The sequence below is a fragment of the Rhyacophila brunnea genome, unplaced genomic scaffold, assembly GCF_057557595.1.
Source record: "Rhyacophila brunnea isolate RB1 unplaced genomic scaffold, BYU_Rbru_1.0 scaffold_5, whole genome shotgun sequence".
In the NCBI taxonomy this organism is placed as follows: domain Eukaryota; kingdom Metazoa; phylum Arthropoda; class Insecta; order Trichoptera; family Rhyacophilidae; genus Rhyacophila; species Rhyacophila brunnea.
Window position 1 is genome coordinate 31,182,698 of NW_028233170.1, and position 14,911 is coordinate 31,197,608.

The 14,911-nt window shown below is 33.8% G+C and overlaps 1 protein-coding gene across 2 annotated transcripts in view; it reads left to right on the forward strand.

The window, feature by feature from the left end:
- The first annotated feature begins 270 nt into the window (after nt 1-270).
- The window catches only part of LUBEL (Linear Ubiquitin E3 ligase), a 54,037-nt gene continuing 39,396 nt past the window's right edge, over nt 271-14,911 (forward strand). For both annotated transcript variants that reach the window (XM_085956001.1, XM_085956002.1), the window contains exons 1-2: nt 271-529; nt 9,251-9,337. In XM_085956001.1, the coding sequence (XP_085812127.1) occupies nt 524-529; nt 9,251-9,337 (93 nt within the window). In that variant the 5' untranslated portion in view covers nt 271-523. The remainder of the gene's footprint in view (nt 530-9,250; nt 9,338-14,911) is intronic.

Genomic DNA, 14,911 nt, shown 5'->3' on the forward strand with positions numbered 1-14,911 from the left:
AAATGTTATACGAACTCATGTTTCACGTACTGCGGCGCACGAATAAATGTCCCACGATGAACTGCATACGTACAACTTACATGTAACCCTATTTTATGGCTTATGAATATGAAGATGGATGTATTTAAAAATCGTTCGTTCGCCACCTCGGGCACGCGTGCCATATGCTCGCCATCTAGCAGCGTATGTAGGTAAGTCCAGTCATTATAATACGTTGTGGACGTCGGTGGGCGTTCGGCGTCGTTATTTCTGTTCGCGCGTCGCGCGGCCAGTCCACGTCCGAAAGTCGCCGCCGCCCCAAGCTCGTCCCCGAGTCTCGGCGAACTTTTCGCCCGGGAGTACAATTTCTCGCTATTTTCGTTTCGCTTAACAATCCGCCGCCGCGGAGGCTTTCCGCTGTCATGTGACCTGTGCAGTTTACAAAGTTTTGAGTGCTTCTAGTCATTTTTGTGTTGTTTTATCTTAACCAAATTCTCCGTGTCGAGGAATCCAATCTGGGATAGATTCTTCCTGAATCACGACGATGAGTGTTAGTGTTACTTTATTCTATATTTATAACGGATAATGTCAGTGATATTTAAGTTTTTCGCCTAAAAAATATTTAGTGTTATGTATTATGTCTTCGTAGGATTGAATGGATATTACAAGGAAGCAGAAAACTGTTGTGACATGTTATAATATGGTATCGACACATTAGCGACATTATCAACATCATGTTATTAAAATAGATTACCCCACTAAACTAAAACTAGGCAAAACGTCTCTTCCTCGCTTATTTAATGTATACAGTAGACCTCCTTTCCAGATTATAAAGTATAAACCAATTTATTAATAATAATATTATAACTTCACCTAATAATTCAATAAACAAGTGTAATTTTACTATTCCAATTTCATAATATTATTAAGATCAACGTTATTAGAAAATTACAAGTTAAAAAGAACTTTTTATATACCTACCACGTTTATAAATTTTTTGTTGAATCATATAAACCTTTCAATTCTATGTATTAATAAAAAAAATATAGAATACAGAAATGTTATTTTGACATTTAATATTGATTTCCATAGTAACGCACGTATATATTAATAATTTAGTTGCTAGGACCCACTTAGCAACCAATAATAGTGAGTAGTAAATATTACTTTTAACGAATTTTTTCCGAAACATACAAAACAGAATTAACTGAAAATGAATTCAATTCTGCTTAAAGATGGCCAAAAGTATTTAAAAAATGCATTCCAGTCATGTTCTGATATATTCTGAAAGTTTCAAATGTCTAGCTAGTCGGGAAGTTAGTTAAAAATCATGGACAAACAAGAAAAATTCTGTACGAGACAGACAAGAATACGAGCTAGTAAAAACATGGTAATAAAATAGTACAAACTGAATTCATTTGAAGTTTGAATGAAATGTTTCGTAAATGTTTAAAACATGATGTAGGAATGACGTTTAAAGGTTTTTTTAGTTAGCTCATTAAGTACCTACTGTGTGTTGTTACTTTTATGTACAACATATACTTAAATATTTCATTGAATGATAACAATAGTAGCAATTAAATCAATAACAGCGATCATTCGATGATAGCCTCTCTAAGCATATTTTCTCCGTAACCGCAACATGCTGCCGAATGAAACGATCGTTGTGACGTCAATAATTTTTGTTTACCACTACGATTTAGCATTTTTGCATTACGTTGGCACACTTACACGCAGGTACATTGAACATTTTGGCAATTACGCAAAAATGTGTTCAAAACTTGGAGAATTATTATCATTTCCCTTCTGATTTTTTTTTAATTTGGGGAAATATGACCGGAACGGGAAATGCGTAAAACAATAATAATATACGATATTTAGCTTTACGGATTATTATCGGTACCCATGAACTTATAAAGAGATTTGCGTCGTCCTAATTAAATAATCACGATATACCATTTTATATAGTAAATGATTCTCATGGTCCCCACAAGGGGGGGCTGACAGGGCTCCAGCCCGGGGGCCCTGGCTTAGGGGGGGCCCGGCCTGGCAAATTGACCAGCCAAGTGAGATAAACACACCTCACAAAATTGCACTAATAGTAAAAAAAATTCGCCTGCGGCGCTATTTCACTTAAAGCAAAATTAAAAGCATATGATTGTGCGATGCAATTTTTGATTATTGTTTGTCAATATTCGATAACTCCATAATTCAAGTGGGTGTATTAGAAATACAAAAAAATCGCTAAAAATACCTTCATTTTTACTTCGAACACTATTTGGAATATACAACTGTAGATAGTCACACTGCCTTTACCTTTAGCGATAGGTAGGGGAGCCCGCCAAAGATTCTAGCCTGGGGGCCCGCGTCGATGATTCTATCGACACCCCCCAGTTCAATAGGGAACAACTCAATATTTAAAGGTTTTGAGTTAAGAATGCCATTCGATGTAGAATAATCTTCTCTTTATAATTCAGCAAAAAAAACAATCAAAAATTTCTTTAATGTGTCATAAAATCGAATAACCCTTTCTGAGATTAATCAGTAATTCCGTTATATAATCAAATTTATTGGTTAATTCTTCATTAAAATGTACAATTTCATTGTGCATTGATGAATTCCACTAAATTAAATATAAAAAACATACACTTTCATCGAAATTAAAATGAGAATTACTGCAAAAAATTCAAACGCCATTATCTTGGAACAAGGTTTTATGAGTTGTTCCCCTATTGAACTGGGTAAACGGTCAGGATTATAAAATTAAATTCATTCGCAGTGATGTACATATTATTATATGGTTTCTTAAATACTTAATCTTAAAAACTGCATTTTTAGCGATGATTTTCCCCGCCATCTTTGTTTACAATACCTACCTACTTTCAGGCCTAGCCAAAAATAAAATGAATTTTGAACCTACACACATTTCGATGACATGTGACTGCAGCCGTCACAATAATGTAAACATGTCATCGGATTTCGATTTTATTTTCCGAAAAATTATCTTAATATTTTGTAGAATCTTCTTCTAATAAATTATTCCTCCTGTGTAATAGCATCAAATTTGTTTTATTCAAATTTGCCAAAGTCGAGTCCCATGTATCTTTCCATCTTCTGCCAGATCTACCATCTACCTTGTAGGTATCAGAGGATACAACCAGTAAGTCTTTCGTGTATCACGATGTGGGTCCATATTTTTTCCCATCCTCTCCACGTGTGTATTATTGAAAAATAGCTGGTATTAAGCAACAAGCACTATCTGATTATTCGTTATAATATGAACTAATATTTTCGCAAAAATCAAAATAAGTAGGCAGTGATATTTATTTAGTTACATACATAATAAAGAAAAAAAATGATCTAAAGAATAAATTAGATTGTCTATTAGAAGTATTTTCTTGCAAAAAGCCAATAATGCAAAGCCTCTGTAGGCAAAACACGTTTAAAATCACCCCCTGTCACCTCACAACAGGAGGTACCAGTTGACTCTGCAGGATGATACTGCATGCAACCCCAGAAAGTTTTGTAATTAGTATCTAATATGGTGACGCGTACAATAGTCGAGCGGTAACGTATCGGCTTATAATGTCGCGGTTCCCGGATTCTAACTCCGGAATTGAATAAATACATTTTAGTTTTCAATGTGCCTTTGGACCTAATAGATTGAACAAGTGGCTAACACCCATTTCTCGTAAAAACAAAAATCTGTTGAAACAACCTGCACCCTGTGGAGACCCATAATATGATCCTCTCAGGATCTAATATCGTAATGTAATGTATTATGAACCTATCCAGCGACGGCCCGTGGGGGTAGACAGGTCATACGTTGCTTAGGGGCGGTACATTGTAAAAAGCGGCAAATGAAGGAACGAATGAGAATGTTATTACGACGTTTGAGAGCAGTGGCGGTTTTTCATTTAAGATAGCCGAAAATAAAACAATATGACTAAACATGAAGGGTACGCATGTTAAGTTTGCTTTAGGGCGGCACTTTGCATATTGACGTCACTGAACCTATCCCATATTAGGTACAGTTTCAAATCTTATTCCACTAACGTAGGTAAGATGTGTATACATTTTAATGCATTATGTACCTACATTAAAATGATTTAGAACGCATAGGTGGCATAATATGCTTTAATTCGAATGATAGGAACAAACCCCAGATTCTTCTGGATAAGAAGTCACACAGGGATAACCGAAAACGAGGAAGCTGATAAATACGCTAAACAAGCCACAACAGACAAAAGACCTTTAACCTATACACACTTCCCTCTGAGTTACGCAAAACAAAAACTAAACGAAGATACCATAGAGCTATGGAACCACAGATACACAACATCCGCCACAGGATCAATAACGCAGAAATTTATTCCAAACATAAACTGTGCCATCACTCTTGCCAGGAACTTAAAAATATCACACGAACTCACACAGATACTAACAGGCCACGGATCGGTGCGACTTATCTAAAAAGATTTAAATTGAGGGATGACGACTGTTGTCCATGTGACGGCAACACATCTCAAACTGTGTGGCATGTCATCAACGACTGCCCTATACTAGAAAGGGAGCGATGGACTCTCAGGACTCGATGTAGACAACATAATCACGAAATTGACCTCCAAAAGCCTCACGAAGCACTAAGCAATAGAACAACACAAGAACACTACACAAAATATTTAATCCTGGCCATAAAGAAAATTAAAGATATAAATGGAGGCACCTAATTAGCCCCACATCAATGCAACTAACCCACCCAACCACCTTGTACGAAAAAGCAAGGGTATGGTTATTATTAAAAAAAAAAAAAAAAAAAAAAAATATGCTTTAATTATACTCGTACATTAATAATATGATACAATACCTGTACCTACATTTTAATTTAATATGCGCCAACAAAGCAATAATAATATTGGCAAACTTGATATTGCCTACCTACCGGAAAATAGAAGAGCTTTGTTACTAAAAGTTTATATACCTAAACATGTTTTATGCTGATAATAAGGTTGATAAAATTCCACAAAATAGTAATGAAAAAACGTAAATTTGAATTTGTTAGTACCTACCTACGTTGGTTTATTAAATCCATTACCTACCAACCTAAAATATATTAATCTTTTGTTGTGAAAAATAATAATATGATCCTCGTTTGGGAAAATCCAGATTCTGGATATCGCAAACTAAGACAATCATGCGTGTACTTGCAACTATTTCTAACAAAGTTGATTATAATAAGAAATACACCTACTAATAATTAATTATTCTATAATTTTCAATTGCTTTTCATCGAATATTATCTAATCATTGTCGATTTTAGAGCATTTTCCGTTTATACCTTTTAGATCAATAAAGTCTCTTAAGAGACATTATTTAAAATGTTGAATATCATCATTCATTGCTTTATTATCAATTAATTTGTAGGTATTTAAATGATTCCCTAATAGCGGTCTGCTAGTCTTGTGTATGCGGCATGCGATCAGTTACAATCAGGGCTCGAAATGGACCGGAACACACCGGAGCACCGTTCCGGTTCATAAAATCTCCAAAATTATCGTTCCGTCTCGTGGAAATATTAATTTGACCGTCTGAGCCAGATATGTCATATAATAAAAAATCGAACACACTTATTTTTATAAAATATGTCATATACAATAATTAGATAACAATGTTAATATTTTCGGAAAATTATCGAGCGCTCCGGTTTGCAATTTTTTCTATTTCGAGCGCTGGTTATAATATTATAACTGATAATGATATGTCCAATTTTTACATAGTATTTTTAAATGTTAACCCAATCCGGTAGTAGTTTTAATATACCTAACCTACTCTTCTGCTTCTCACAAAGTAGGTTAGCTATTTACATACATAGGTGCGACGAAATTTTGGACTAGCTGGCAATCGGAGAGCGAAAGTCGAGCTGTGAACACGTAAATTTGTTTTGTGATGGCGACGAGGAATTAATTCTTAAATCGTGTAAAGATGACTAAAAACGTTACCCATTTACTTGAAAAAGAAAATATGTCAATGAACATATTATTATTATTAGTAATAGAACAATAAACATAACATTAAATGGAAGCATGTTGACTTTTTATGACAAATTATGTTTTGTTTTGTACGCGTCATTTGCACAATCTTCGCGTCGTGTAGTCACGATCGTTTTAGACTGTGCCCCAGCTGAAGAATAGCCTTAAATATGTACACAATTATTATTATTTTCTAATATGGTGGTTAATGAGTACCTATCACCAATAGCACGTCAATAAATTCATAATTATAGTTATGAATCTGTCGGCGCGTACAATTATATTTTCCTGGTTTGCAAAGTTCCCGTTGCAAAGTTACCTACACGTAAATATATAAAACTGTAGTAAAAGTACCTAATGACATGATTAGAGTATGACTGAATTCTACAAAATGGCGTTTCGCTAACAAATACTAAGTAATACTGTATCCGTCGTGTTATTCATGTTACGTACCTACTAAAAGTGTGTATAATTCAATAAAAAAAACTTTTCAGGAGAGCAATTTCACTAGATGATCTAATACCAGTGACGTCCCGTGGGGGTAGGCAGATTGAGCGTCGCTTGGGGGCGGCAGTTACTCGAAGGGCGGCAAATCGAGGAGAATCATTTGAATTCTAGAGAAATAGTAATAACGAAAATATCTTTCCATTAAAAATTTCAACTCAATAGTTGGAAACAAAATGACGTATTAATTAACATAAAAAGTTTAACAAGACTTGCATTTTGTGTCGGGTTCGCGACGTCTAGTTTACATCCGTCGCCCTTCGACGTCCATTGTGAACATAAACGACACGGATGATAAAAAATACTGTATAAAAACGGGGTGGTACTTTGACGCTGCCCAGGGGCAGCATTTTGTCTAGGGACGCCACCGTCTAATACAATGAATTAATTATTATGATATGATAATATGATAGGAGTATTTATATTTAATTATCAAGATAAAAGAGCAGTCTCAAAGAGATCTCAATTTTGCTTCGTTCTGTATAAATCCTCAGATCCTGAAACTCCTAATGCCATAATATGATTATGTCCCGAATATTCAAAAAATAGCAAAAACTAAAAAGTCATTTTTGTAAATTTATACTCTTAGTACCTACCTACATATCATGGGTAGGGATTACAATACCGGTATTTCAAAACCGGTATTCCAGTATTTATCAATACCGAAATACCGGTTCTAAAAATCCAAAATACCAGAATTACGGAATACCGGTATTAAGAAAGCAAGCTCGTTTACGTTTTTGAAAATGAATTATTAGTTATGTGCTGCTAAAGTGCAAATATATTGAGTGAATCCAACAGATGTGAAAAAATAATAAAAGAAATTTCATCAAATATATTTATATAAGTAATTGTTGCGATGAATTATCATAACATTATTTCGAAATAGAAAACATCCGTGACAAAAATGTTCAACTATTCTATAATTATTGATGACTGTACAAGCGTTGAATTTAAGAAGCTTTTCCTGCAGCCGGACTTATTTGCACTTGATGAACTTTTGAGGGCTTTAGTTAAAATTATCAATATATTCAAATTATTTGTACAAAATCACTAGTTCTACAATTATGATCAATATATAAATATAAATGTCAACATTATAAATGTAGGTATGTAGGTTTTTGCTATAAAATAATATTTTAAAAAGATTTTAATATCTATATGTAAGCACGTACTTGTATTTTTTTAATGTTTAAGAAATACCGGTACCTATTCAATAAGAAATACAGAGAAACCGGTATTGACATTTTCATTCAGTATTGCAATCCCTAATCATGGGAGATTATAATTCAACTGTAACAAGACAAATTCATTATTTATTATTAAAACAATAATGAAAATTTTAAATTACAATTAATTGGTACTTAGGATTTATGTATTGAACTATTTGTTTTTTTAGTTTTCTACGCACAATATTTAGGTACCAAAATATTTGTGAGTGTGAAACATGTGCCCACGAAATATATAGTTTGATTTCAAAATAAATTGATATATTGTGTGTAATTTTATTGTGAAGACTATGTGAAGACAGTTATTCGAGATAATGTAGAAAATAGTCTGCATTGTTTTATTATTTTATGATTAAAAAAAAATAAACAGCTCTAGATTGATGATAGACATAGATAAACCAACAGTGATGTCCCTGTGCAAGGTGCCGCCCTTCAGCAGACTTAGAATGCCGCTCCCTTTTATTTTTAGTTTCATATTGTCTGCAAATTTGTTAGGTTACCTATTTTATTCTTTTTTTTGGCTATCTTAAAAAGGAAAATAACCATCTACTGATAATTAGAGCATATCCGCGAAATCTACTCTCAAACAGTGGTGGTTTTAGGTACGGGGGGGATCTGTGGCGCTGACAGGTCTAGAGTGAATATGTTTCATATTATGCGATAAACTTCCATAACAATATGTATTTAATTACAATGAGTTATGTTGTCAGGAATTTTATGCTTCGATTATTTTTTTAACTAAGATGTCGATACTTTCTAGCGAGGCAACAGTATCGTCTACTTCATGGAAAACCGCCACTGCTCTCAAAAGTTGTAGTATTTGTATTCGCTCCTTCATTCGCCACCCTTTATTACATGCTGCCCCTACGCAACGTGTGACCTGCCTGCCGCCACGGGACGTCGCTGGTGCCTAAATTGGAAGACAGCAGCCCGATTTCCTAACTATCGTCTCGTGTGGCACCAGACGACATGACGTAATTGTGACGTCAGCCAATACACGCTCGAGCGGGCGGCATATATTGGCTGACGTCATGTCGTCTGGTGCCACACGAGACGATAGTTAGGAAATCGGGCCCCAGAAAGATAAACGAAGACGAAAAAAACAATAAATTCATTTGCTAGTGGAGCGGAGTTTGTGAAATTTTATGAGCTAATTGAAGATGACGTCGAAAAGACAACTTTTGCACAAATGTGCGAATTTCGAATAGGTACATTTCTAAACCTTCGACTTATTGCCAAAGTGAAAGGTCATTTTCTACATCGTCATGAATTTAAAAATATGTATTCAAACATTTGTGATGTGATGAAAATGTTTTTTTTTTGTGCCTCAAAATAAATATGTTAGTCCACGGCCCCTTGAAGCTTAAATCTGACTGTGTGTGTCGTGTTTATAAGATATAACATAACATTTATATCGTACCTACATAATATGTGATAGATAGAGGTGCTACATCATAATGAAATATTAATATTTTTAATATTAATGGCTTCGATTGTTTACATTTTTAGAAACCGAAAGATCAGTGGCGGCCGGTGGCCGTTGACGCAGCTGCCAACAATCGATTTCGAATGCCGAGGGCAATGCCTCAATGGATGGTAAATTAATTTTCTTATTCTTATTATATTTTCTATCATTCGGTTGATATCAGACCTCTTTTAAAAATCTGATTCTTTTCTGATCTCTTGACACCTTAAACCACCCGGCTACCCCATTTACCTTAAAAAGGGAATTATTTAATGGCTATCTACCATAAATATTAGAATTATTATGTTACATGTGTGGAATAATATATTTTATAAACCTATATATACCTACCTACAATTTACGTCAAAAAGTAAAAATTGACAAATAATATCTACTTCCCGCCTTTTTTTAAACTCAATTTTTCTCCCGCTCATTTTTTCTTTTCAGTGCGGTCAATTTCCGTACTGCATAATAAATACCATATCCGTATATTATTTGAGATTAATAGTAGTTTAATAATGACACGTTGATTTACAAACTAATGAGTGCCCGTCACTCACTTCTAATGAAAATTAAATAATTCTTATTGTAACTACACGTGGCACCTAATCAGCAGATAATTAAATAAAATAGCAGTGGCGAAAACGAAGAAACTTTTTTTTGAGTTAAAATTAAATCTATCTTGAACGTACCAAAAAAGAGCCTAGTGAATATCTCCGACTACAATTATACATATTTTCTAATAGTTGCAACAAGTATAACTTTACAGATGTAAACTGAAAGAAGTCTAATATTAAAATTTTCTTTTTAAGAGAAAAATTACCAAGTTCAACAAAAGCGGTGAATTTTTAACATGAAATATTATATTAAAGTATTATAATATTGATAGTAATCAAAAACTTTTGCAGTATCATGAAAAGCATGATTTAAAAAAAATGCTCATTGATAACAAACAAACGTGTACATGGAATAAATTTATGAAACAACTTCCCTTACATAATATTTTTGCATTTAAACGTCCATTGTATGTATTTGGACTTTAAAAGAATGCTTTTCAGTTTTTCTTACACAACTGTGACCCAATAATCATAGACTGGAATGCTCCTCAATAGGTATTATATTTTGTATTTTTAATTATTATGTTTTGTGTTCATTCCATTTGATATTACTTAGTAAATGCTATCCTTCAGTGGTGCACAACATACGTATATCATAACTAGGGATCCCGAGCTATTTTCGATACCTATGAATTCCGGGATTGATAAACATAATCCCGGGATTTCGGGATTGATTTTTTTTATCAATTTTTATGGAAAATAAAATAAAAGCGAAAACATAACAGAAAAATACTTTTAATAAAAAATAACTACATTAGAAATAATCTGAGTTTGAATGAAGTTTGATTTATACCCATGTGTAGGTTGCCGATTTATTTTATTTTTTCACATAAATTATTAAAAATGGAAAGATTAGAAAATACAATGCTTCGCACTTTTAAAAAAGTAATTCCACCATGATATCATACGTTTTACGGCAGTTTCATATTTGGCTGACTAATTAGTTTATGAAGCGGAAAGGCCATAAGTACGCCATGATTATTTGCTTTACTATTTTAAATCTCGATAATCCATTCATTAAGTCTTTGAATTAAATTCACATTATTATTTATATTACAATATTATTTACTCCATTAAACTTGTGTATTTCCAAGATTGAACGTATACAATATTAACAATACATGTCTTAAATTGTATAAATTATACTAGATTTATTTTTGAACGATTTTATCAATGTTATTTGTGAATATAAAAAAATTATATTAACAATAGAAAAAATGCCAATCCCGGGATTGTCAAATTGTAATCCCGAAATCCCGGGATCAGAATTTTGGCTCGGGATTGGATTCCCTAATCATAACAATATTGCAATTTATATAATTAAATTTAATATATTTTTAAGAATATTATTAATAAATATTTTGTCAAATATTTTGCTACTCGGATGCAATGCATCAGTGGTGAAGGGTGGATGTAGGCATTTAAGATCTGACATAAATAATGCACAGTGCAAAATAAACTTTGTCAGTCAAGTGTGTTTGTTTTCATTGGACTAATACTACAATGTATAGATAGTGTTTGTTAGTTTGTAAAATTCAATTAAGCCCTGCCTAATCCAAGCCATAGTAGATAATTGTAAAAAAATATAGTTTATCCTTAAAATATCTAAAATTAAGTCATTAAACAACACATCATTTTAGATATTATATAAATAGATGAATATTTTTTATCGATTAAGGTTTTTTTATATGCAGGGCTTAAGACGATACATCAGTGAAACGGCAAATAATTTTCAACTATAGGCGCAACGAAATTTTGGACTCTCTGGCATTCGGAGAGCGAAGGTCAAGGTGTGAATACGTCAATTTGTTTCGTGATGGCGACGAGGGTATTAATTCTTAAATCGTGTAAAGAGGACTAAAAACGTTACCCATTTACTTGAAAAAGAAAACCTGTCAATGAATATATTACTATTGTTACTAATAGAACATACGTTAAAGTGCCCACCACCACCCGTCATATATGCACAGCCGTGGATATGCACGGCCGCTTTCTATGACGCTTTAAACATGTCTGAAAGAAGTGACTTTAAGTACTCATTCCATCCCAAGACGGAGCCGCACAGGACTGATGCTGCAACCATGCACCCTAGTGCTTAAAGAAGAAAGTTAAGAAAGAAAATTTTTGTTTTTTGGACTGGCTCTGCTGTCCGCTGACGTTAAGGGGCCGCTGAAGAGCTCGACATTCAAATATAATTCAGTATGAAAAGGACCTCGGCGTCGTAACTACATTAATTTAAATCGATCTTTTCGCAAAAATCACTAATCATCGGAGATTTTATTTCAAGAAACATTATTATTATTACTGATATTGTCTGCCGCGCGGAGCATGATTATTATTTTATGAACACCTGCGAGATGAAGCCGATCAGAAAACAGGGCTGTCAAAATAATATTAAGCATTAATATTTTTAAAATGTTAATTTCATCACAGTTTTTAATCAAACCTGTGCAAGTACGTACTGATAACTTGGGTGGATTTTGTAGCAAACATACTATTGATATATATACGGGTATATTAGTATTATAACCCAATTCAAATTGAACATAGGTTGATACTCAAATACTATTATAGTATGTTTATGATTTCGAGAAAATAATACGATGGTATAATTAATCCATATCAATTATTTGAAAACATTACATTCGCACTTTGCAAAGATAACATCAAAATGTGTATATACTTATCTAAATGACGAATGACATGCATGAGTGAGCACGGCTGAAAGCTTGGAAATGTGTTTTTTTCTATTTCAAAATCTTTTAATTGTGTATTATTTTATAACAAATTCAATGCCAACTTCATATCTTCTAATATATAAAAATTAATATTTGTGTGTTTGTTTGTTCGTATTTAATGCGCAGCCATACCGTTCATCCGATTGCGATAAAACTTTGTAAACTTATTGCTTGCACTTGCGGGAAGAGTATAGGCTATAATAATATATAAAAATGAATGTCTGTATGTCTGTCTGTCTGTGTATCTGTCCCGCATGCGTTCCTATACCATTCATCCGATTGCAATGAAATTTTGGTAAGTGGTTGCATGCACACCCATGAAGGTTTCTGAATTAGAAAAATCATCATCTTCTTCTTCTTCTTTATTATATTTTCTTTTATTCGTATGGTTCCTATACCATTCATCCGATTGCAATGAAATTTTGGTAAGTGGTTGTATGCACACCCATGAAGGTTTCTGAATTAGAAAAAGTATCATCTTCTTCTTCTTCTTCATTCTATCTTCTTTTATTCGTATGGTTCCTATACCATTCATCCGATTGCAATGAAACCTTCGTCAGTTGTTGTGGTAACACCCGCAATGGTTTTTGAATTAGTACAACCACCTTCTTCTTCTTCTTCTTCTTCTATTCTATATTCTTCTATTCGTATGCGTTCCTATTCCATTCATCCGATTGCAATAAAATGTTCGTCAGTAATTGTGCCAACACCCGCGAAGGTTTCTGAATTAGTACAACCATCTTCTTCTTCTATTCTATCTTCTATTCGTATCTTCTTCTTCTTCTTCTTCTATTCTATATTCTTCTATTCGTATGCGTTCCTATTCCATTCATCCGATTGCAATAAAATTTTCGTCAGTAATTGTGCCAACACCCGCGAAGGTTTCTGAATTAGTACAACCATCTTCTTCTTCTATTCTATCTTCTATTCGTATCTTCTTCTTCTTCTTCTTCTATTCTATATTCTTCTATTCGTATGCGTTCCTATTCCATTCATCCGATTGCAATAAAATTTTCGTCAGTAATTGTGCCAACACCCGCGAAGGTTTCTGAATTAGTACAACCATCTTCTTCTTCTATTATATCTTCTATTCGTATGCGTTCCTATACCATTCATCCGATTGCAATGAAATTTTGATGAAGTGTTGTGCTCACGCCGCAAAGGTTTCTGAATTGTTACAACTATTTTCTTTTTCTTCTGTTTGTATGCGTTCTTATACCATTCATCCGATGCGATGAAATTTTGAACAGTTGTTGTGAGCACGCCCGTGAAGAGTTCTGAATTAGTACAACCATCTTCTTCTTCTTCTATTCGTATGCGTTCCTATACCATTCATCCGATTGCAATGAAAATTTGATTATGTGTTGTGTTCACGCCCGCAAAGGTTTCTGAATTGATACAACCATTTTCATCTTCTTTTTCTTCTATTCTATCTTCTTCTATTCGTATGCGTTCTTATACCATTCATCCAATTGCGATGAAATTTTGACCAGTTGTTGTGCGCAAGCCCGCAAAGGTTTCTGAATTAGTACAACCGTCTTCTTCTTCTTCTATTCGTATGCGTTTCTATACCATTGATCCGATTGCAATGAAACTTTGGTGAGTTGTCGTGCGCACGCCTGCGAAGGTTTCTGAATTAGTACAACCATCATCTTCTTCTTCTATTCGAATGCCTACCTACACCATTCATCCGATTGCAATGAAACTTTGGTGAGTTGTCGTGCGTATGCCTACGAAGATTTCTGAATTAGAAAATCATCTTCTACTTCTATTCGTATGCGTTCCTATACCATTCATCCGATTGCAATGACATTTTGATCAAGTGTTGTGCCCTTGCCTGCAAAGGTTTCTGAATTAGTACAATCATCTTTTTCTTCTTCTATTTGTATGCATTCTTATGCCATTCATCCGATTGTGATGAAATTTTGACCAGTTGTTGTGCACACGCCCGCAAAGGTTTCTGAATTAGTACAGCCATCTTTTTCTTCTTCTATTTGTATGCGTTCTTATGCCATTCATCCGATTGTGATGAAATTTTGACCAGTTGTTGTGCGCACGCCCGCGAAGGTTTTTGAATTAGTACAACCATCTTCTTCTTTTTCTATTCGTATGCGTTCCTATACCATTAATCCGATTGCAATGAAACTTTGGTGAGTTGTCATGCGCATGCCCACGAAGATTTCTGAATTAGAAAATCATCTTCTTCTACTATTCGTATGCGTTCCTATACCATTCATCCGATTGCGATGAAACTTTTGTCAGTTGTGTGCGCACACCTACGAAGGTTTCTAAATTATTATTATATAACATACAAAGTTTGTAGTTTGTTTGTCCCATCCAATTTTGATTT